The sequence below is a fragment of the Malaya genurostris genome, chromosome 3 (genome assembly GCF_030247185.1).
Source record: "Malaya genurostris strain Urasoe2022 chromosome 3, Malgen_1.1, whole genome shotgun sequence".
In the NCBI taxonomy this organism is placed as follows: Eukaryota; Metazoa; Arthropoda; class Insecta; order Diptera; family Culicidae; genus Malaya; species Malaya genurostris.
In genome coordinates this window covers 63,636,135-63,662,345 of record NC_080572.1, presented here as the reverse complement: position 1 = coordinate 63,662,345, position 26,211 = coordinate 63,636,135, and the positions used below count along the sequence as shown (strand labels likewise).

Here is a 26,211-nt window from a genome sequence, read left to right as displayed (position 1 = left end):
ATTTGTTTTTTTTTATTAACAGCTTTGGACTGTATATTGTTTTAGAATGCTCTGACGATTTCTTGGGACTTCTTCGACACCATCTTTGTATAATTCACAGTTTCCGAGCTACTGTGATATGAAAATAGTGCACACAAAAAATCATTCGCTCTAAGATGATATTTAAGTAATAAGAGGAATATGTTTTAATAAATTCAAATCGTTGTGACTACGTTAGAATTAAATTAGGATAAGAATTTTAGGTAAAAGTGATGCTACGGCGAAGAAAAACTTATGTAAATTGCCTTAAGAAATAAACGTATTTATGAAAAAAAAAATCGTTCGCTCATTTCAAAAGTTATTCTTGAGTCGGATTAGTCTCCATTTTCTAATCCGTGAAGAAAAATGATTTCGAATATTGGAGACGTATGCAACGTTTCATTTAAATTGGGGTATATGAAGTCTGATAACCTGGTCACATTTTTGAATTTGTTCATCTGTTACGATGATAAAAGTTTGTCTAGTAATAAGAACCAAATGGTGTCTGTTAATTTTCTCCACATTAAGAACCAGAGGGTTTTTGAGCGTGGAATTCTGCAGCTGTCCGAAAAAAAGTGATCGAATAAAATGAACGTTATAATGTTAATAAAAAAACCCAACGTAATTTTTTGACAACTCCATAAATGTGCCTAATTATCTATTTTCAACCATTGACTGTTGCATTGAAATACATACTTGGTTATTCAACTGATAGTAAGTACGAAAATAATGCAGAGTTCGATTCAGTTACGTTTCGATTAATTGGATGTCATTCAAATTTACCCTACAATTCTTACTAATTGACGAACAATATTTACCTGAAGGTGTCAATATCGGCTCAGCGGTCAGCGTATTGCTAATACTGACGTGTATCTCACTCGGTGCGACCAGTGAGCATTGCTGCGTTAGGGTACGGGTGTTGTTTGATCCCCGACCCCGGTAGTCCGGCCCATAATCGTCCTCGTCCTTCTGATCATCGTCACTGGGGCTGTTGTATTCCTGCGACGAGCCAAGCAGACTGCGTCTTTTGATCTTTTCCTTTTCTTCGTTCTCGGCATTGTCATCGCTTTCGTTAGCCGTCCGGTTCTTGTTCGGCAGCGAGTCTTCGTTGTTGTTCAGACCGTTATTGGCACTACCGGTGGTGCCGGTTCCTCCGGTGCTGATAGCCCGGCACGGAAGACTACTGTCCTTGCGCTCCAACCGATCGATCGGTGTCGAAGTTTGTTCAATTTTTTGCGCTTCGGTTACCGTCTCGAAACTATCCTTCGGAGGTTGACCGGCGTTCGTCGTGGCATCCTCACTGTACTCGTGCGTTCCTTTGGTACGTGCTTTATAGGCGTCCGCTGCATCGGAGATGTGCTTGAACCATCTGAAGGGAAAAAATGGAAACAGAAACGTTAGCATTATAGTTAACAAATAACCGATTGAGTTTACTGAAGTTTTATTCCACAACTACATGTACCTAGAAACCAATGAAGGTCGTCTGACAGGTTCGCCACCCAAACTACCACGCCGTTTGTTGGCGTGCTTCGAGTGAACCGTGGACACACTATCATCGTTCTCCAGACGCAAATCCGTTAAACAATGCACGACTTCAGCGGCAATACTTTTACGCCTCAGTCGGCCGCTTACCACTGGAACTGTCAGATTCATTTCGTCTTATTTTGATTGCCGTTTTTATGATGTCAGATAATTAATTGTGCTCTACTTATTTCACTAACATTTCACAGGTGAAGTTCGCTCTCGATCGTGCACATCACAACAGAATCAGTTTTGTTTTTATTGTGCGGATAAAGTTGTTTCGCTGTTTTCGAACGACAAACTGACTGTGTTTATAACCGAGTGGAATAACCTGAACAATGAAGGTAATGAACCATTAGCGCTACAAGATGTAATCTATTACTGAATACGTTGTGTAGTACAGTTTGATTGATGTGAGGCCAACTGCCAAATAAAGAATGATTTAAGGACACGAAAACGATCTGCATTGTAGTAAGGGTAATTGATTGATTGTCATCGACCATTCATTGCTATAAGGTACGGACCACGTCCAGTAAAAGCTTTTGGTGCCGATTAACTACAGTGTAGGTGGGAAGTTCAAAGACAAATCCCTCAGTAACCAATACGCATGTGTTTAGAAAAAAAACGTATTTAACTATTTAAGATTGTTTAAATTAAATAAAGCAGAACTGAAACCTCAACTTTACGACAACCTATTCGACTGAAAAGCTACTCCCGGAAGTATACCATTTAGTGGTTACTGGACTTTTTACTCCTTCCGATAGTGCTTTTTTTTTGTCGCCCTCTACAATCCGGCCGGCCGGTTCAAATTCGATTAGACGACTCACTGAATCGGAAGATAGTCGACAGTCTACTACCGTCGGAGCGATTGATCACTCTGTCTGTCTCAACTGTCTCTGTTTCTTCGCTTCGGTGTGGTTGATTTGATTTCACTTTTCGAACACGTTTGACGCCACAGCCGCCGATTATGTCGATCGTTGGAACGTGCGTTGATGCAAAAGATGCAAACCGCTACACAGCTTTAGGAAAGCAAATCACGGGAAGCTGTCTCCGCGGTTTTTCAGATTCCACTGAAACCGACAAAACGGTTTCGGAAATATGAATTAATTTACTGTCAGTTTGTTTCCGTATCTCACCCGCGCTCCAATCGCCACCCGGCGATGTTGGCTGGGACGGGATTGGGTTGCTTTATATTCACAACACACAGGGCCACAACATGGCGAATGATAAATGATACTATTACGAGTGAGTCGTTTGTTTTGGTTCCTACATGGTTTAGCTTCGGTCACTGCATCTGTCTGTAAGTGTACCGCACTATTTCCTCGGTTGGCATCGAGTTTCTTGCAGATCATTACGTCAGCGCATCCAAATTCAAGGAACCCGGTCATGCTGAGCTAAAACCTTAAATCTGTGGTAGTTAAAGCTAGCAACGTTCACTTCAGCGATTTAACTACGTCACTGACAGCCATATCCAATTACTTTTAAGCCACCAGAGACTAACACAGTTGCGGCCCACGATTCCTGAGTCCTCTTGACAGCTTAGAAAGTTATACCCTAATTACCTTTATTAGGCTTAATAAGAAACAACTATAGAGAAAAGGAATCAATATAGAAAAAAAGTTGGTTTTGGAACAATATAAAACTGGAAGCAATTTTCTAAAAAAAAACGGCAGTATAAAAATTATAACATTCCAACAAAATTGATTCTGTTTATGACGGTCTATAAGTCGCGGTCTTACAGATAAAATTGCACTGCTAATTAAAAATCTCTCTAGTGTTCTACCGAAATTTCATGATATGCGGTTCATGAGTGTGTTAGTTATTGTGCTTTCGGTTCTTTTCCCTACTTTTGGATTATTAGAGACATTGAAGAAGAAAAACTTTGCGTGTTGATATAACACTGATTTTAATGAAAAACCAAAATGGTTTTTTAAGCATTAACCGGACTCTGCTTCAAACAAAACCACCATCGATATGGATAACTGAAAAGTGAAGTTGCGGGAGAATGCAGAAATCACCTCTGTCTAGTTGCGGGCGTTTATCCCTCAGTTAAGTCCGAACGAGCGGCAGCGAGGTCGGACAGCAGGTCATTAAATACGATGAGGCGTAGCCGTATTAGATCTTTCAAAATTGCAGTGAATAAAAACAATTAACATTAAGCAGCATGTTCATCTGTTATGCCAAATGACTGTTATGCCAAATAACTATTATGCCAAACTGCGTTATGCCAAACGGTATTATGCCAAACGATTCTATGCCAAACGTGGTAGCCCCATTAAGAAGTGTATCGAAAATAAACTATCCACATACATTTGTGTTGTACGCAACTTTTATTCTCTCAACGTTGGCAACACTTTTATACACATTCTGTCAAATTTTGACGCATATCGTACGATTAGTTCTTGTTTGGCGTCTATACAAAGAAGTTCAAAAATTTTCGTGTGGCGATTTTCATAATGGATGAAAATTTAGAACAACGTGCGTGCATCAAATTTTGTCTTGCAAATGGATTTAAGTGTTCCGAAACGTTGGAAATGTTAGAAAAGGCCTTTGGTGAATCGTGTCTAGGAAAAACACAGGCATACGAGTGGTGTAAACGCTTCAAAGGTGGCCGTACAAGCTTGGATCATGATGAGATCCCTGGCCGCCCAACAACATCTGTTACTGAAGAAAACATTGAATCGGCGAAGCAAATCGTGTTGCAAAATCGTTCTGTACCGATTAGAGAGATTGCTGTGTTGTTGGGCATCTCTTATGGATCAGCCGAACACATTTTAACTGATGTTTTGGGTTTGAAACGCGTCGCTTCTCGGCTGGTGCCAAAAAAGCTGAATTTCATTCAAAAACAGCGTCGTGTTGATGTGGCCAAAGAGATGATTTCCAACGCAGATAGTGATCCCAGATTCATCGAATGCATCATAACTGGTGATGAGATGTGGATCTATGAATATGACGTCGAAACCGCACAACAATCGATCGAATGGCGCTTCGAAGGCGAGCCGTTGTTCTAAATTTTCATCCATTATAAAAATCGCCACACGAAAATTTTTCAACTTCTTTGTATAGACGCCAAACAAAAACTAATCGTACGATATGCGTCAAAATTTGACAGAATGTGTATAAAAGTGTTGCCAACGTTGAGAGAATAAAAGTTTACCGATTGGACAAGCGCGGGAATTTTAAAATGAAAATTCCGGTTCTTTTTTGATCATAAGGTAAGCTTCAAATGAGAGTTCACTAGATGGTACCAATCAATTGAAGTTGTGCTTTCGCAGAACTGTCACATACATGTTTTTTTATTTGTTTGACATCGCTATCAATGAGCAGCACTTTGTTAACATCAAAAAAGTAAAAAATAGGTTCTTTCTTCAAATCCAAAAAGGAGAATATTTTTTTTGTCGTGAATACGACTTACTTTACTATGGGGCGCCTTTTCAGAATTTACCCTCTGGGAGAGTGATAAGTTTTTGATCGTGAATATCTCTTGTTATACTTAACGCAACAACATAATTTTTTCTCCATGTTATCAGCAATATAATCAGGAATTTGTGATTAAGTTTTCAACAGTGTAAAAAATCCATAAATAACTTAAAATCTATTTTTTCTCAAACTTAATTAATTTCTTAATTTCTAATTTATATAAGATGAGCTCGATTGATAATGAGAAAAAGTTTATCACTTCAATCGAAATCGCAGAAAGGTAGAGAACCGCTATAAAAATAACTGCTTGCATACAAAACTTGAATACAAGCTTGGCGAAGAGAAGCTTAAATATCGATATTCGTATCGCAATCATGTACAAACATATAATTGCATACATTTGGGCTATTGATGTAATTTCGTCGGCTACAAAACGAATTCAAATCGCGACAAATAGAGTCTACATTCTGGGTTCGCAGACTCTCGTGCATTTGCGGATTCAAAAGTGTGACGATTAATTGAAAATGTTTTGAATAGTTTTAAGTTCCGGATTTAGTTTCATACTTCTATTTCAAAATTTCGTTCCAGATCACAGATTCAGAATTTAAAACTATGACTCTATAACTGAATCCTATTTCAGGTTTTTGAAAATCTACAAAACTGTATTTGTTCCGTGTTATTTAATTGTATGGTAGAATATGTTTGCCGAAAATTAATCGTACTGTAGTATAGATGCATCGTAGAAATTCTGGAAACGAAGCAATGAAAGTTGCAAAATATACACAATCTAATACGAATGATTATCTCTATCCGGAAGTGAGAAAGAAATATGTCAATTTTATTCGTATTCACGTCCTCCAGTTATGTCTGTGATATTACCCACCAGCCTTTTTGGGCGAGGAATCCACATATTTCTGATTTCTGAGATGGCTGAACCGATTTTCAAAAACTTAGATTCAAATGAAAGGTCTTAAGGTCTCATACAAAGTTCCGTTCAAAAAACCCGAAAAGTTGATCCAGATCCGACTCCCGGTTCCGGTATTACAGTGCGATTAGCGATTTTCAACTTCATGATTATTTTTTCACAAGCGATGACGAAACGAGATGCACATTTTATTTATTTATTTATTTATTTTATTTATTTATTTTGGGAGCAGGGAAAAGCCCGATGGAGATGAAATTTGGCAATCTCTCTCTCCAGCAGGCATAAAACCTCCTCATCTTTCGTATCAACAGATTACAATGATCCAACAGATACAATAAGGCTTAAAACTAACAATAAAAACTAATAAATAAAACTAAACCTATAACCCTATATCTAGTTGATGACACCAAGCACTACAGGGCAACAATGGTGTTCTTGCTTCAACTGGCGGAGAAATAGGGATAGGTAAATGGATGATGAAGGTAGGTGGAGGGGGTGGAAAGTAAGCGTGGTCGAACAACGGGGTTAGAATCGGCATGTAGATCTAATTAGTGATCGAGAAGATGGTGGAAGACGGAGAGAAAGACGGGGTTAGAATTGGAAAGTAGATCTAATAAGTGATCGAAAAGATGGTGGAAGACGGAGGAAAGAAGGAATTGCGACCGGGTTAGTATTTGCAAGCGAATCTGATTAGTTTCCAATAGAAATAAAGAAGACGAAGAAAATGAAAAGGGAAGCGAAAGGGTTAGTATCATCGAGCGAATCTGATTAGTTTCCAACGGTGATGGGAAAATTTTTTGTATTTTTGTTCAATCATCACTAGGTTGAACAAAAATACAAACGATTACAGACAAATCCTGATCCAAAGTTAATCTGACAAGTGGCAATGAAACAATCGTTTGATCATATTTCGGGATAGATGCAAGTCGAAAACATTGGAGCAGCTATTGAATGTCCTGCACATACTGGAAAATGGTTCATTGTAACCATAATTTGTTCGTGCAATGGGTAAGCTCAAGAAACGATGAGAGCGTAGATTACGTCGATGAATGTCCAGATTAATCAATTGCAGAAGTTCGGGACAATCGATACGTGATTGTAATAAATCAGCAACAAAAACGGCTTTGGAGACATTCCTACGAACAGATAGCAGATCCAGGTCAATAAGCTTACAACGATCTTTGTAGCTAGGAAGATTAGTAGGATCCCTCCAAGGTAAATTGCGCAGAGCGAATCTAACAAATTTACGCTGGATAGTTTCGATGCGTGCAATGTCGATTTGATAGTGAGGTGCCCAGACAACAGCTGCATATTCTAGCGTCGAACGGATAAGAGCACAATATAATGCCTTAAGACAGTATACATTATTAAAGCTCTTGGTAACACGAAAGACGAAACCCAAGAGCGTGGAGGCCTTCGAAATCACATAGTCGAATCTTTCACGGAAGATTCACGTTTTAGTATATTGTGCGAGATGCTATAGTCATAGTTAATCAGTGAGCGTTTACGAGTAAACGACAAAACGGAACACTTCGAGGCATTCAAAACCATTCTATTATCCTGACACCAGTTTGTGAATAAGTCTAACTGTGACTGCAAATATATAGTGTCTTCTTGACATTTAACTAAATAAAATAGCTTGAAGTCGTCTGCGAAGGATAGTTTGTGGCATTTCAATATGAAGTTGAGATCATTGAGGTAGAATAAAAATAAGAATGGACCTAAGTGACTGCCTTGAGGTACTCCAGAGTTGACAGCGAAAGGCACTATAATGAAGTCTCCGATCTTCACAGACATTTCACGACCAATTAGACATTTGTATAAAACTTACTGCAAAATCATCTTGTTGGCGGATCTAGGCCCCGGTTTCCGAAAGCACCGATAATAATGAAGAAAATGTCCAAAAACGGAACTCACTTCGATTTCTCAGCAACGGTTACGCCAATTTTCACGAATCATAATTCAAATTAAAGCTCTAATTGTCTTTAAATATACTGTGCCATGTCATCCTGATCCGACTTTCGGTTCCGAAATTATAGGGCGATGAGTGTCAAAACATTCAAATCGTCATTCAAAATGACGACGCAAAACTTGTACGCTACAGTACGTGCAGCTGTGCTCCGTTCGCAGCGTGCTTTGTTCAATTTCGTATAGCGCTTTTATTTTTCAGATGAAAAATATGTAAATTTCTAATTCTTTTATTCAATTTGTACCTACTTGTTAGTGTTTCACAAGATCATGATAATGATGCTCTTCTATAAAAGTACACTTATTGCCTTTCTCATATAGAAAGTTTATGCACTCACTTGAAAAATTGACCAGTGAAAATTGGCCCGGAGAGCTGTTTCATTTTCATCCGAGTCCGACTGTCGGTTCCAGATTCATAGAGTGTTTAATCATTGTGTTTAATCATTTAGTGCGACGATGCAAAATAAAGAAAGATTCTTTTTAACTTGACATAACTGTTTACAAATTGAAAATGTTATGTTAGTTTCTACCCAAAGAAAGTTGTTTTTTATTTTATTCAAGACCGACAATTTTTTTTCACAGAATCTACTAGTGATATTTTTGAAAATATAAGTAATATGAGAAAGACTTCATAACACCACTAGGTAGATTAAAAAAGGTTTTATACTATTGATTCACTTATGGAATACCGAAATGAAAAACAAACGAGCATAGACAGAAAATCTATTGGAAATCAATGTGTTTAATAAATTCCCATCGAAAGGTTGCTCGGTTGCTGTATTCGAAAAATGGTGGTTCGTATCAACTCACTATTGCCAGCAAGGCAGCGTTTGAAAAAAATCCTATGAATCTTTGAATCAGCGGAGAATCTCCATGACAGAGACAAAAAATAAGACACCTAGATTTTGTACCAAGTCAAGAAAAATACGGCTTCAACTTACGTGACATTTTTCCGTTAATTTGAATTTCGCGATAGTCACATAAAAATGTTTTCTCATACTGTTTATTTAAATTTAATATATTTTAATTTATACACTCGAGGCATTCTTTCAAAAATCGTGCGAGCTTCGAGTAAAAATATTTTTCAATCAAATCTTTTTTGTGGTACCTTCTCATAAATTTGGTTTGACTCCTGTATCAGGGTTTTCACCAAAAATAAATTTCTTCTCTTTTTAATAATTGCTTGAAGTTTCGATTGAATCCAATAAATTGTAAAACACCTGGTCTTTGAAATTTATAATCTACGATTCCACTGATCGAATCAATTTTACGATTCCACTGATCGAAGCTTACTAAATAGCTATTAGGAAAGTTAAAGTTTCGTTAATTAACTTATAAAAAAAAATATTTGTTTAAACAACATGTTTACATTGATACCCCCAACGAAAAATATTGAAAATATGCTGTTTTAAAGGCTGGTTTTTCAACTAAAAACGCATATATCAGCAAATTGGAGACTTCATTAGATCAACAGATATTGAACATCTCCGAGCGTGCGATACGAACTGTGTATAGCGCACAGGGTGCGCACTTTTTGGAACGCTTGTTTGAACGTGTCGAGTTCAGAATTAGAGCTAATAATAGCAATAATTCTTCATGATAATAATGATAGTTCTGACAAATAATAAACTGGTGCTGGAGTTGGATTGTCCGTGAGTGCAATACGGATAATGATCACGATGTTTCTACTGTTGAATATTGATAAAATACAGTTGTTTCGAGAAAACGAAACAGTACAACTGCCTGGTTGAAATATCGCACGCGAATAAAATTGAGAATGGCGCTAGTTAAACGAAAGAACTTTCTTGTTGTTTTGTTATGTTTAGTTATTTAACAGAGTATACGACTTTTTAATATAAACAACCAGAATAATAAGATTGGATTGTATGATGTACTGGTAAATCACTTGGTTAGAAGAAGCGTGTATAGGAATCCGTTTACCAGCAACACTGTTCTGGAAATGCTGAAAAGTTCTGTACATACATGTACATAAAGTAGAAACGAATCAGTGTATCATAAACTAATATCGAAATAAGACACTAGAATAAAGTTCGCTTGAAGAAAACGTTTGGACGTGTTAGATTCATTTCTCTGCTACACTTTCAATACTTGCGTCTTTACACGTTTACAGTCAATAAGGCGGGGTTAATGAAATCAAACATACAAAAAAGTATGAATTAGGCTTAGTGAATGATTTGTGGTTCATAGAAGAAGCGAATGGTTTAATGTCTTTCAATTGTTCAGAAAATGCTAAGGCCTACTGAATATCGAAACACAAAATGTCCACTGACAGAACCAGCCCAGAGGCCGTGTGGAATCTAGGGGAAAAATAGTCATGAACATTTTTTTTAATGTTTCAAATCTGAAGACTCGTTTTACTAAACTATTACTTCGACCAACCAATCAACACTTGTAAAGTGTGCAGCAATAATTATGGGCTCTAGTAATAACAAGTGTTGGACTAACAACCCTTACTATTCCCTACCCAACCTACATTCGGACCAGGCCGGTGTCGGTACTGATCATTCTACTCTGGGTTTACCAGAGTTTACATGTTTACATTGAAGAATGATTTGCCAATCTTAGGACTGATTATCTAAACATTATCTGTTCTCTTTCAGTTGATTCCGATCAGTGACAGAGTGGAAACCTGGGGTGGTCGGTCAAGCTCAAGCTGAAGTTGATTCGTAAATATGCTGAACATATTTTCGATGACATAGAGAAAGAATGATGTTGTTCTGCTTAGTACAACTCGAAATAATCGTGGTCAAAAACTGATTTGAAACTTTTAAATGTCACCTTATGATAAAATAAGTCTTAGTTACGACAAAATGAAAAATAAAACGTCGTGAAAGAGTTGCATGTTGTGTTAACTTAAATTCGAACTAGCTTAAGTAAGAAAAACTCAACAAGTGATGAAGTGGGTACTTAATTTGGCCTATCAGTGTAAGTGCCTACGTAATTACCTCCAGGTTCGGAACTTATGACATATCAGTTTTATCGTGGATAAAACATAAAATAAAATCAAAATAAGTGTGTGTCATACGTAAATATTTGCAAGTTCAATAGGAGAACTCATTCCGTAACAAGAAGTACGGATGAAGTCTTCCTTTTCTGTGTTACGGAAGTACAAATATAGTTCAGGCTGTAATTTGATGCGTAAGTACAGTTTTGTACTATAACTATAATAGTTACAAACACTTCAATCGATCTGGATGCTTTCAGAGAATACGTTTCCTTCTCTCGCCACCGATTATCGTAACCCAAATTTGCTTCTAGCTTCCATTTTTGCAAGCTTCGACGAGGCGTTTATCAAAGGTAAACAGCAGAATGATGAACTCATTACTGACCATAAACAAACCGTGGCGGACGCTGCGTCTGGCAGTGCCTTACGCAGAAGGATGTAACATATGGAATTGAACCTCGTAAAATTTCAACGGAAAAATACTCGATCGATCGGTAGTAAATAAAAACAATGGTTGTCTGGTTTCACGTTGAATTCCACTATAGAACACCATATTAGCCTCGAGTCTGCAGATGATTGAGCACGACGCCATTAAACAAGTGGGGTATGTTTCAATGTCATCATGTGATCATCAAGCTCAGCTACAGAGCTATGCCCTGTACTAATATTTATATTGCTCAGTCTCCCCCTCCGCCTAACGGTGTGTGCTGTTTGTGTCACCGATGGTGGAGTTGCTTGGAAAAGGAGTAGGAAAAAACAAATGATAACAGTTTAATTGGAAAACGTACCGCGCGGCCACCTGTCTATCAACTGTCTGTACCCTCGTCATGTGTAGAGAGTGTCGTTCGGTAGACATTTCAATGAACACTTTCCTTCCCCATTTAGACGACACACGAGCATAGGAAGGAATATTTAAATAATGTGGTTTTATTAGGTGCCGAGAGAAAGACTAGTTATAGTTATTGAACGTATGTAGACGTATGTGAAGCTCGGGTTGGCATATCAAACGATTAGTTAGAGCGTTGCCATGCGCTATATTTTTAAAAGTGGAATAATAATTATTTCAGATAGTCAGCGTGGAATGCATTACTTTGTATTGTCACTGTGTTGATATAATGATTAAGTTAGAATTATCCATGAAATATTCAATGGCCTGCTGATTCTTTTTCCATAAAATGTTTTATAAGGACACTAAAATGAAACTATTAAATTAAATCAAATTAAATAGTTGCCATAGATTAAAATTGAAATGATTCATTTCTGATTTATTTTCTTTTGACCAAAAACGAGAACGTGTTGATGATTCTGAGCAGTGTTTGGCCATGTAACAAACGTAACAAGCCGTTCTTTTTAACGTCGATATGTGACGATGGATGAAACATGGATACATCACTTCACTCCGGAATCATAACGATCGTCATCTGAGTGGACAGCAACTGCTGGAAAGGTATTTTGGGATGTACGTGGTGTAATATTTGTCCCAATAACAGTTAATATTATATAGCGTTATTGGAGCGTTTGAAGGCTGGCCCACAGGCCAGCGATAAGTTCGTTGGGGAAAATATGTCGTAGTACGGTGAAATTCTTTTCGTCGAAAGGGAAGTATGGCGGAATTTTTTCCCCAGTATCCGGAATGGCGTGCAAGTGGTACGTATGCAACTACGCAAGGCAATTCCATCTTACATCATTTGTGGTCAAGGTGGGATACATCCGTGTAAAACCCTAATTACCTATGCAAATCAGCTGGTTACATGTCAGTTTTGTGATCAACCTGTACACTACGGTAATCTTTGCACTGAAACTGCGAAAAGGACATCTTCAACCAAAGACAATGACAACCGTTCAGAAACGGGAACTAGTGGACCCAGTACTTCGAGGCCAAAACTGCGAATAACAAGGAAAACGAAAAGAAAACGGAAACCATCCACAATCCAGTGACAATTGATGATAACATGAGCCACGGACAAAGTGCCCCTCAATCCTCGCTAGATGGAAATGGGAGCTCCTCTTTCCCAAGGAAAAAGCTGACAACGAGATTCAACAGTATGACTCAATCGGCCACGTGAAGCGTGTAAGCGAGTAGGCCTGAACTTTTTATTTAAATAAAAAAAAGTTTAAATTTTTCCTTCAGTCTATTTCTCATTTTTGAACTTCTTAGGTCGTCAAACGAAGCACTTAATGAAATAAATGACATAATAAAAAAAAATCACATGAAATACTCGTGAGTAGTAGAGTAGTATATGATTGTTTACTATAATACTTTGTTTTGTTTTACATTAGCAAGCTGCGAGCTCTCTGGTAATATTTGTTGGATGATAGTACTTTTAGTACTATCATCAACGACGTAAGCATTGTCGATGTTGATTTCATAGCAATGAAATTATCTTTACTGGCTATCAAGAGCAGTGCAGTAAAACTTCATTCAATTCAATTGAAACTGAATATGGAACACATTGGCGATCTCTCTAATGCAGTAAACTTCACTCTCTGACACACACAATGTGTGCTGACGGCCCGAACGGGCAGCATTCAGTTCATCACTCGTTTCTCTCAATCGAGGCTCAGTTTAACCACCGTCAACAAAATATCTCTTTCAATAGCGTGAGAGCGACCTTCAAATGAGGTTCATGTAAACATTCGAATTGGTTCAAGATAATAGATGAAAGACAAACCAGATAGCTGAAATATCAATCACAGAATAGGCATAAATTAATTGTTTCCTCTTTCAGTTTTCATTTTTAATACTTTACTTCATTTATAATTCTATTCGTTCGAACTTGCTTACTACCAAGAGTGAAGGCAATGAAGGAGGTACACTACTTGCCACTCGAAACTGAGCAAGCAAAACTTCAAATGACTAGGTACGATTATTCAACTGACGACGAATTCCGGGAGCTTCACTTGAAAATGGCAGCAAAAGTCAAATGAATTAGTAGGGATATGCTGACGATCAGCGGCCATAAATTTCATTTTCATCTTATATTATTCGATTGAAAATGAAATTTTACCGCACTGATCAAGAGAGACACTGGAACGTCTTTGTTGAATAATTTCACTCAGTGAAATTAAAAATCGCCGATTGCATTTTTAACACTTCAGAAATACAGAGACGTATACTAAACAATAATGAATATTTTGACGTGACACTTGGTACAGATGTCAGTGACAGTCATACCAACCAAGAAAAAATATTTCGATAATTAAAGTATCCGCGCGAAATATAATTTGCTCACAGTAGTATGTGTATCTTGAGAAAGACTGACTTGAGCTAAAAGCGTAACTACGAGGCATGTTCGATGCGTGTTCCACTCGTCTATGTCAGGCGTTGTTTTGATTCAGCTATCATTTGCCTATCTGTGCGTACAGTAAACAATGTCCGCCGTAATCGAACCAGCTTTAAAGTTCGTGTTTGAATAAAATTTTTGCATGCAAAAAAGGTGTGTCTTCAATTGATGTAATGTCTATTTTATGGACCTACTGTAATGAGCGATGTAATGGTTGAACAATGGTGTATTGTTTTTTAAAAACAATATTTTTTTTATCAATCAGCATGCGTTTTTAGCGTGAATATTCTTCGTTGTGTTTAGTATTGATGAAATTATTCTAATGACAGTCGTTTTAAATGAATTGTAGTTAAAATTTAGGAACTGCAAGACGAATCGAAGATAGAAATTGTATAACACCTGAAAATTATTCCTTTCAATATAAACGTAGGGGACGGGTATAGCGTGATGGGATAGTCGATGCCTTTCACGCAGCCCGCCTGGGTTCGATTCCCAACCCCGCACATAGGGTCAGAACGATTTTCTGGTCCGAAGAGGCGAATGAACTAAGATGTTAAAGCCTCTATAATTGAAACAAAAAAAAAATCTAAACGTGTGACAATCGATTAAGTATTCCATAAGATGTAGAAATGAGTTCCTCTTTAAAGTTTTTTTTTGTTTCGATTATAGAGGTTTTAACCTTAAGGTGGTTGGGAATCGAACCCAGAAGGGCTGCGTGAAAGGGCATCGACTTACCCATCACGCTATACCCGTCCCCATGTCTCTTTAAAGTTTTTTTCCTTTATTTATGGTACTTCCACAAACTGTATTCAAAGACTAGCATAATCAAAAATAGTTCGTATGTCCATGAATTAGTATGATTAGTTCCTATCTCATGCCTCCCCGAGCGGCTATGATGACATTTGGTCAATAGAACGGCGTCGAGGCTGCTCGGCCATCCATGGAAGTTGACCATCAATGTTAACTTCCCTCTCTGAGCAGCCTAGATAGCCGTGTAGTGTCGGTAGCGGTTTCCCAACTGGCTAAGAATAACGCTACGGTCCACCTGTACCGGTGGTATAAGTCCACCAAACAGGTAAGCCGTGTGGCATCCGGCGGAATTATTTTTTACCAAGAATTGATCCACTGGTTTCCTGTTCCATGTCGTAAAAGGCCACAAAAATAGGAACTCCTAAGTCAAGGTGTATTTCCGTGCCGATGGCTGAATGGCTGCAGGAGGTTAAACATTGCAGTCGTGAACGGAATATCTTGGGTTTTTCCTCAAGGTGGTGTACTATCCCCACTTTTATGGAACCTAGTCGCTGATGGTTTGTTAAGGAAACTTAATAACCTTGGATTTCCGACTTATGGTTTTGCCGACGATTATCATATATTGATGACCGGTATAAGCATTAACACTCTCTTTGATTTAATGCAGCAAGCCTTGCGATCTGTTGAACAATGGTGTTGTCAGGTTGGATTATCTGTAAATCCGGGTAAAACATCAATGGTGCTTTTCACTCATCGTAGGATAATTACAGGAGCTCGTCCGTTGCAGTTCTTTGGTTCAGAGGTCACTGTGGTCGATCAAGTTAAATACGTCGGGGTTATTCTTGACTCAAAACTGAATTGGTCTGCTCACATTGATTTCAGGATTAAAAGAGCTTGCATGGCTTTCGGCCAATGCAGACGAGCTTTTGGAAAATCATGGGGACTCAAACCCAGATATATTCATTGGATCTACATAACTATTGTTAGACCAATTTTAGCATATGGATGTCTTGTATGGTGGCAGAAAGGAGAAGTCGCGACAGTTCAGTCAAAGCTAAATCATCTCCAAAGGATGGTCCTAATGGCGATGACAGGAGCATTCACGACAACTCCTACTGCTGCTCTAGAGGCGCAACTGTGCATTAAACCACTACATGTGTTCCTAAAACAAGAAGCATTATCTTGTGCATACCGTCTTAGGGTTACAGGGCTTTGGAACAGTAACCCATTAGATTATGCTACCAGTCACACTCGCTTGTGGTCTCAAATGGTTACGTGGGATGAGTATTTACTCGCTCCTAGTGACCTAACTCTCACATGCAGTTTTCCTATTAAAACATTCAATGTGAGCTATCCTCTTCGTTAGAAATGGTTGTCTGGTTGTCTGGAACGACAACTTGATGAACACATAGTTTGTTATACGGACGGTTCTCTGTTGAATGGTCGTGCTGGTGCTGGTGTCTACTGTCGTGAAATGAGGCTGGAGCAGTCTCATTCACTTGGTAGATACTGTACTGTGTTCCAAGCAGAAATCTACGCAATTCTGTGTGGAGTACAATCGGCACTTCAGCAGAGGATCTGTGGTAAACGTATTTATTTTTGTTCCGACAGTCAGGCAGCCTTAAAAGCACTCAGTTCGAATGACTCACGGTCGAATCTAGTGATCGCATGTCGAACTCAAATTGAAGACCTCAGCATTTCAAATGCTGTTTACTTCTTATGGGTACCCGGCCATTCTGGTATTACTGGAAATGAATGGGCTGATGAGTTGGCTAGAGCTGGTGCAACGAATGATTTCGTTGGTCCTGAACCAGCTTTACCACTTTCAACTAGTTGGATAAAGCACAAGATACGTTCTTGGGCTGCATCCAAACATGCCAGCTACTGGCGCAGCTTGCAAACTTGCGCTCAGACAAAAGCATTTCTATCAGATTTAAATCTAAAAATGTCAAAGTGTCTACTGCATTTTACCAAGTATCATTGAAGTATTCTGGTCAGAGCTCTGACTGGACATTGCAAACTCAATTATCACATGGCTACTATTCAACGTGCTGAGTATTATTCGTGTGATTTGTGTGAATGCGATTATGGTACATCATATCATCTGATATGTAACTGTCCCGCATTGACGCAGCTACGTATCCGGGTTTTTGGTTCTCCATACATGGTTGAGTCTGTGTATGCGGATCTAAAATTGAAGGATATTCGCTCGTTTCTCACCCAATGTGGTAAGGAGCTATAGTCAGAAGGGTTCATCGTTCTTCCTGGAGTGAATGAATCCCTTCTGTATTTACCTTAAATAGGGTTTGGCAGATTGTTTGGCATCCTTTGGGGGGTACCGAATTTACTTCTGCTCGTACATACTGCGAGTCGTTCTGCATTCTTCCGGGAGTGCAGAATGGTGTCGCTTTTGTAAGATCTCTAAATCCTCTCGGGGGTTGGAGGTTTTATTAACAGCAGACTGTTCGGGACCTCGTAGAGGTTCAGAATTTCCTTCTGCTTCCACTAAATGTGATCCTCAGCAGATTGTTCAGCATCCCTCAGGGGTGCAGAATTTACTTCTGCTTTTATGTGTTTTTGTGTCGTCAATTTTTGCCATCCTCCTAGTCCAACCCTTACCATTTCCTTTCAATCCTTCCCTCTTATATATCGGGAAAATGATGCTAAAAACAAATTGATGGCAAGGCACAAATCTCCAAATATCAAGGGGAACGTGCCATTTGAGCCAATTTGTTCTGATTCCTGATTCCTGATTCCTATCTCATGCCTCCCCGAGCGGCTATGATGACATTTGGTCAATAGAACGGCGTCGACTAGGTTCTATCGCCTACTGCATTAGTAGCAGAATGAGAGGGTGTGAAATGGCTTGTAGGTTGAAGCCCATCCTAAAGTGCAATATTTATCATAGTATATTGCAGCATGTGATTCTGTTGTTTGTTGCATTATTTGTTATATATTGAATTGAATTATTATTATTATTATTATTATTATTATTATTATTATTATTATTATTATTATTATTATTATTAAAAAAAGAAATATGATATTTCAAGCAGTAATGCGACGAAAGAAGAGCATAACTTACTTTGCGACATCAACTGTCATATATTGTATCATGGCATATTACTTAATATATTATCGACTTATATTATATTTTGTTATATTATGTAGTATGGTATTATACTGCATTGCATTATATCATGTTATATTGTATTATATTACATTATGTTATATTATATTGTGCTATATTATATGCTCAAAAGTGAATGACTGGATGATGGAGTGGATTACCAACCTGAGTCACGTGGGAGAAGCTTTGTGTTTCTCCCTGAAGGTCTGAAATGAGTACGACGCACACTTCTAACAAACAAACCATCAGGCGGGTTAAGGCTGCTGAAGCAAAATTCTTTATTATATGGCTGGATGTTCTTGCTGGAGGCGCCGGGTCCTCAAAACCCACTTTGGCCTTCATAACAGCAGTTCATATAAGCTATCTGATAATCAAATTCGGATCTACTGTAAGTCTACCCGCATATATAGGTGATGCCTTGAACTGATGGTGGCTTCACACATACATATATACATACATACATACATACATCAGTGTAACCATCTTAGAGAAATCGTAGTGCGTTCCACATAAATTTTTTGGGTATCTTCCGGGATCGAAAACCGAGTAACGGCAAAGCTGAAATAAATTAATTTGGTCATCGATTCTCCAAATTTTGGAAACCCGATAAATTTATGTGAAATTTTTACACTAATCACCCTGTATCTCCTGAACCGGAAGTCGGATCTGATAAAAAACAAGCAGTTTGTATGAGACCTTAAGATCTCTCATTTGAATATTATATGGACGGAATAGTTTCTGCAATCCTGTAGTTTCGGAACCAAAAATCGGATCCAAATGGAATTCAGAAATCTTATATGGAAGCATAGCATTGTTCATATGAGTCTAAGTTTGTAAAAATCAGTTAAACCATCTCCGGGAAAAATCAATGCAATTATTGATAAAAATATAAATATGAAAACATTACACTAGACCAGCAGTGCATTTATCCAGAGCGCACTAAAACTGTAATAATCTAACTAGGTTTTGAACCATTCCATTGATATTATTCAAGAACATCACAGTTTCTTCAAAACAAAATTATTTGGCACCTCATCACCGATCTCACCGGGCACTCATCAACTGCAGCACACCTTGTTTGATCCGTACAAAACCGACTACACAATATCATTCACTGTTTACACGACAACCCAACATATCTAGTATCAGCTCAACAAATTTCACGGAGTGTATAAACACAATTCGAGAAAAGCAGATATTTTAGAACATTGTTTTCAACTCTTATCGATCTCACATTCGCGAACCATTTTGAACCGGAATTTTATTCGGCAAAAACACCGAATCGGTCCCTTCTTCAAGGCAACAAAACTTCACAATCTAACTGTTACGCCGTCACGAATCTATCACAGATCATTAAAAGCAACAACAAAAAAACCACTAATGTAGAGACCACTTGTCATGAAACAATTGTTCGCTCAACAACTCACCGACCGTCGACTACCTGTAAAACCACTGAATGGGATATTTGATCTCGATTCCGAAAAAGTCGCGCCAAAACCAACGAATGTACGAAAAAAACAGACCATCCGCGTGTGTTCGCTGCACTCCAGACAATACGATGATTTCTCGTATGCCCGCCGAATTGTAACGAATTTCCCTCGCACACTGGAAAAACTCGACTGATTGCGATGGGTAAACGAGATCGACCGACAGCTATGTGCTGCGTGTAAGACGTCATCTCAGTCACTAACTGTTGGGCCGCTGTTCCACAAACCGTTCGGCAGCAAATGTAGACAACACAAAGTGGCTTGCAGCACGTGAGAGCGGCAGAAAGTTGTGGGATGTGTCGAGTTCTTCTCAGGTGGAAGAAGGAGAGGGAGCGGGGAGAGTTTGAAACTTTTCACTGTAAGGCTTGTAGATCGTTTTTACCGGTCGGATTGAAACTATCTTTGTGCGTATCGATTATGATATTATGAACACGATGGCGCTTGACGGCTAAAAATGAGTATTGTTTACATTTGCAGTTTATTGAAAGCACAAATTTATTTACAACACATGTTTTGCCAAAAATCGATTTTCTCCATCAAAAAATCTTCTTCAGGAGCAATGCACTCATAGCAACGCTTCTCTACATTAAATTTCTGTTTGAGCTGTTAGTAGAATGTTCTCACTAATAGTACTGTTGTTGTACCGTTGAATTCCACTATATCACATCATTACACTCTCACAAAGTCACTATTTTCACAGTCACTATTTTTCCGAAAGTGTATCAAACGTTATAATACAGATACGTATTTCGGAATGCTATTTGCATCCTTCTTCAGTGTATCGGTTTTATCTCTAACTTCTCGAAACCTCACTCTCTGTTTGTAGAAGGTCTTGTCGTGTTTGTAGAAGGTCTTGTCTTTTGTTTCTGAATAGGCATCACATTCAGCAATTGCTTCTTCATTTGAGTTGAATTCAGCTACAATCCACTTGCATGATGATCGTTTTGATTCCGTAGTGAAATGATGGATCCATTTTTCATCCATTGTCACATATCGAAGAAAAAAAAGATTTATTACTTGTAACAATGACTAAACACTGCTCCGAATCATCATCACGTTGTTGTTTTAGATCGACTGTCATTAAATGCTGCGCCCACTTCGAGAACAGCTTTCTCATGGTCAAATGTTCATGCATAATTATGAAGACACTGTTTTTATGCCTGAACTATTGCATGCCATTTCAGTTTACAATTGGATATTATCATTTTGTGAACTTTTTTATGTTTTCTGAAGTAACCACCTAATTTCTTCTATACATATGAATCGAGCCACATCGACCGTGCACAGCTTTGTTTTATTGAATTATTTCTGGTATGTGGCTTCTTCAAATTACCAGGGAAGCTCAGTTATAGAACAGTTCCATAGGGTGGATATTATTATATTTACACAACAAAATATTATTAGGTTACAGAATCAATGCTCTCTGTGAAGGTATAGCATTTCAATCGATTATAATTTTGAAAAGAACCATTATTTGCTGTCGCTGCAGCAAAAATTTGAAACCGCAAAATTCTTCGTCAAACATGACACAAAGAGCCAAATTATTAATTAATTTTCAAAACAACGTTTCGAGGTGTACAGAAATGTCTATGACTACAACGGATAAGGCTCGACACGAACAATCACAAAACAACTGATCAATACAATAGTCGGTCTATTCGAAAGATTTTCCACTAGTCGACTGCGTCCGGTCAAAGCATAACAGGTTAAGAGGAAAAAATACTTGTATAAAGACTGTCCCAGAAAGTACGGACGCAACCGAAAACCGCGGCCATTTCGCAATGGTTCAGAATCTGTCAATTTTTATGGCTGCGTCCTGTTGTTTCCACTCTTCTCTAACCACTTGTGCAGTTGTTTATTCGTTTTCATTAGTTTGTTTCGAAATGCGTGGACTTTCAGCAGAAAAACGTCGAAAAATTGTGTACAAATGGTGCACAGAACGCGGACAGTCACTGAGAAAGATAGCAAAAATGGAAGGAGTAAGTGAAAAAGGCGTGCGAAATGTAATCAGGAAGTTCGGTGAGGATAACACCTTTGAGGATAAACCGAAAACGGGTCGAAAAAAAGCTCCTGCTAACACTCAGTTGGATAAACGTATACTGAAGGTGTTCGAGCAAAAGAAGTAGGTTTCAGTTCGGGATGTGGCCAAAAAAGTGGGCACTTCGAAGTCGAATGTTCTTCGTGCTAAAGAACGTTTGAATCTTCGAACCTATACGAGCAGCAACAACAAAAACGTAGTCCGAAACAAGAAGCATCGATCAGGCCGAGTGTTCGAAAGCTGTACAATACGATTCTTGCTGGAAATTTGAGCTGAATAATCATGGACGACGAAACCTACGTGAAACTCGATTACAAATCCTTGCCGGGACCACAATACTATACGGTGCAAGAAGGGCAAGTGTTAAACCAGTCCGAGACATCGATTGAAATCGAAAAATTTGATAATAAAGCTATGGTATGGCAAGCAATTTGTAGCAGCGGTAAGAATTCGAAACCCTTCATCACCACTGCTTCAATGAACAGCGAAATATACATCAAGGAATGTTTACCAAAACGACTTCTACCCATGATTCGAAGCCACAAGGATCCTGTTGTCTTCTGGCCAGATCTTGCTTCTTGCCACTACTCGAATTCCATTTCCTCGAATGGTATACTACCAAAAATGTCACATTCATCCCAAAAAACATGAATCCACCAAATTGCCCACAACTTCGACCAATTGAGGAATTTTGGGCATTAACGAAGGCACATCTTAGGAAACACGTCTCGGCAGCCGAAACTATTGAACAGTTCGAAAAAGATTGGAACAAAGTGTCCAAACTTGTCGCCAAGAAGTATGTAAGAAATTTAATGAGGAGAGTTCGCAAGAAGGTGCGCCAGATCGTCTACATTGGCTAAGTAGCAAATGTTGAGAATAATATTCTGTTGCTGTAGTCTAATATTATCAGTATATCGAATAAAATTTGAATATCTAACACTTGTGAATTATTTACAGCGAAATCAAAGTGCGTCCATACTTTCTGGGACAGTCTTTAGGAGGCATATTCGAAGTACTACTCGTGCAACTTTTGAGGGGGTGGTTTTCGTTTAGTAGTCATTTGTTTATCTGTGCGTACAACAAACCGAGTCTGCGATAATCTTTGCATCCGTCAGCTAAGAAGTAAAAAAATTGTGTGTGCGAAATAAACTGCTGTTTCAATCAGGAATTCTAAAGAATGTATGGCCTACTGGAAGGTACAGAGAACAGACTGATTCAAGATATTCGTTGGGAACATCACTGTACGTACGACGGGTAACGCCTCAAAAATGGTAAGTAACTTAAGAACGTCATTGAAAATCAGTTCAATCCGCAGCCGGTAAACTTTTTTGCAGAGCGGTACGGAAAATGCTTCGAAGTTATGTGGAAAAGTGAAGTGGATTGTTCAGGAAACTAAATGTGCTTGTAAAATCATTTTTGTAAGATTATCACTTTTCAAATGAAACACTACCGTTACTTTCCGAATATGCCATCACCCGTGATAGAATGAAACTATTTTTGGTTCAGGATCAGTCAGTCGTGATATTTTCAAAGGACACGATTGGGTTTACTGCACGATTGATTCTACCATATTTTTAGCATATCAAACACAAACGATGTAGCGCTACTTCGGCATTCGCTCAGATGGCGAACGAAACTAATCGATAACCTTACTATTTTTTGAGTGAGTAAATTATGTAGCCCGATTTCCTTCAAAAATGCTTAGCACTAATGCACAGCAGCTTTTACCATACCACATGGCCACTTATTAGTTGCGGACCGAATATTAATTTTTCGAACAAAAAGCGCGTGTCCATCCAGGAGTGTTTCGAGCTATTTTTTAGAGAATGTTATTTTACATCGATTAGATGAATTGAAAATTATTTTGTCCGTTCGACCGCTCGTATTTGTCGGGCACGTTTAAACTATAAAACCAGCGTGCGTTGGAAAACGATTTGTGTTTTGGATTTGCGTTTACTGTGAATAAGTGAGAAGAGATCGCATTTGAAAACAGTTATTGCTCTTCTAATAGATCAAAATATATTGCAGTTCTATTTGAAACACACTGTCCTGTACAACATGCGATCTTAGTGGCATCTGAAATTGAATAATGTTAATATTTTTTGTTCTAGGAAGTCAACACACTATTCATTGTATTGTTTTATTTTACAGTACACCCTATAATCTAAGTTAGCTCGCCGTCAGTCATCCGTCAGTGTGTGTGTATGGTTGCTGGCTGCCGGGATCGTGTGAGGTGATGCTGGTTAGTACACCAAATCGAATGGTGATTTGAGTTTATTTCGTACAGCAAATCGTTAAGTCCAGTCGGATGCACATGTCCGGTACGATTATAACCTTGGCTCATTTAAGTTGGGAAGTATTTCTCTACCGGTCTCGCTACTACACGTTTATCATGAAATAATTGACTGACAGACTCGGACTCTAATATATGCACCATCCATAATAATGACTTTGTAATGAAGGCACTACCGCTGTCAACAAAAAATATCGCTTCGAATCGGCTTAGGCACTGATAACGGTTCAGTGGATCCAGTTTTTCAAGCAGATGACATGCGACCGGAGGATAGCACGTGCTGGAAATAGGAGCCGTCTCCGAAGAGTGACACATTCGTAGATGTGTTCGATGGAGCAACTATAAATGAAGTGTTTATAAAACGGTCCTCATCATGGGAGGAACATGACAAATTGCCAATCAAGCATTAGCCCCTTTCTCAGGTACTGCTGCCGGTTTGCTTAATCATTTTAGTTTCATAAATGGCACATTTCTAACATATATGCGGGTAGAGTATGTGAAATGCAAATCCAGATATGTCTGTTTCTCGACTCTTTCCGCCACCTTCAGATTCATCTTATTCCAGTACTAAGGCCGCCGCGATCCATAGGTTCACGGAGCATCTAGGTAAATGACAGTAATAACAAAGATGATGACACTTCATAGCTAGTGAAAATAAACCTCCTAGGTAACTCGACGACGACGGTCAGCGAAGCATTTAAGATTGTAGATAAGTTCGATAAGAGTGAACGATAATGCCGTCGGTGTGTAGCAATAAACGTCATCATAATTATACAAGCTAGTAACGAGATGAACATGATTATTACTCGTAATTATGTTTTAGTATCATTTTTCACATACTTGGAGCTCTTAAGATATATAAAACTAAATTACTCCATGTTAACTATACACTTATTGTAGTAATCAACTGTGCGAATGCAAATACCATTTCTCGAAAGACAGAATTAGGTTTCACTTTAATCTCCTGGATTTCAGGCGGACTCTGAGATCTGGTATAATGAAATTAATGCAGGGAAAGTAATGCTAGTTTTCTAATCAATTTATCCAGAAGGCGTAAAACCTTTTCATTTTTATACCAACAGATTTTCAATATCCAAGTGAGACAATAAAGTCTTGTAACATAATAACAAACTAAGCTTGAGACATTACTGCATCTGTTTACAATTTAGCTTCAGTTCTATATCTAAATAAATAAGACATTATTGAATAATCGTTTAGTCGCTATTCGAGAGAAATGAAAATCATAGTCCTAAGAGAAACTATTAAATAAACGACAAACACAGAAAAAAGTTTCTTTATATCCCTAGTTTGTTCTAGCAAGGGGAAATTGTAAAAATCCTCAATAAAGACTGACTAAAAGTTAATTAGTATGCATAAAAATTGCTCTACAGTACTTTCATCGGAATTTTAAACAGTATAGTATTATGATTACAGATGGTTATATTTCTCCGTTTCGAACGCAATATCGAACCTTCCTGTCAATGGAGCCCATCAGCACCCGTACAATGGAAACGGGCACGACATTTCTTTTGCCTGCATTCACTAGATATCATAGACTGTCCCGCCACTTCGTCGAAGTTGCTGCTTTGAAATGATTTCTCAATCGATCGAAATTTCTAACAACTCGAAGGATTCATTAGCTTAGGAACGAAATGGATCTTATTAGCTTCATACCACCAGTACCAGCAGTATCTTGGAGTGGTGGTAGCTAGCCAAATCGTATCAAAAGATAACACGCTTTGTCAGGCACTTTTACAAGTAAACTTGGACGTCGAGGATGTGGCGAATGATTCCGTTTTCAGGCCACAACGTTTTCGCGAACTTGTCAGTAAACACGAACTTAAATAAAGTCCAGGAGCGATGTAAAACTTACTAGCAACTAAAAATCGAGTTAGATGTATGTTTTGTCATCGATCACGCTTTTTGGTCACGGATTTGCATTCTTCCCTGGCCCGGCACGGATTGCATTCTTCCCTGGCCCGGCACCGCTTAAAAGGTATTTTTGAACTTTCTGGTCACATCTCGGTTTTAAAGCTTAAAAGGCATAAAAAATGAAAAAACTCCATCTTTGTGAACTTTCTTCACAGCTATCATTCAAAAAAATAAATTCAAATGTTTTGCATAATACAAAGCACTATTCGAATAACGTTTTGTTTTTTTTTAAGGGAAATATTTAGGAATAAATTCGTGAAAAAATATTTCTTAGGACGCGTTTTAGAAATCATGATTTGCGGTGTTCACTATCACCCTTGTTCTGAAAAACGACGTATTGATTTTTCGATCGAATGTGGCTCGATCGAGTCCTAGCTACCTTTGATTTTACTCGCGTTATTGGAAATACAAATGAGACACGATCGAAAAATACGATACGTCGTTATTCACAATAAGGCTGTATATCTCAGTGTGAAATTA

General features: G+C 38.3%; 1 protein-coding gene across 5 annotated transcripts in view; it reads right to left on the bottom strand.

The window, feature by feature from the left end:
* LOC131435731 (rho guanine nucleotide exchange factor 11) overlaps positions 1–26,211 on the bottom strand; it is a 285,860-nt gene that overhangs the window by 17,827 nt on the left and 241,822 nt on the right. For all 5 annotated transcript variants that reach the window (XM_058603885.1, XM_058603889.1, XM_058603887.1 and 2 more), the window contains one exon: positions 837–1,387. In XM_058603885.1, coding sequence (XP_058459868.1) covers positions 837–1,387 — 551 coding nt within the window. The remainder of the gene's footprint in view (positions 1–836; positions 1,388–26,211) is intronic.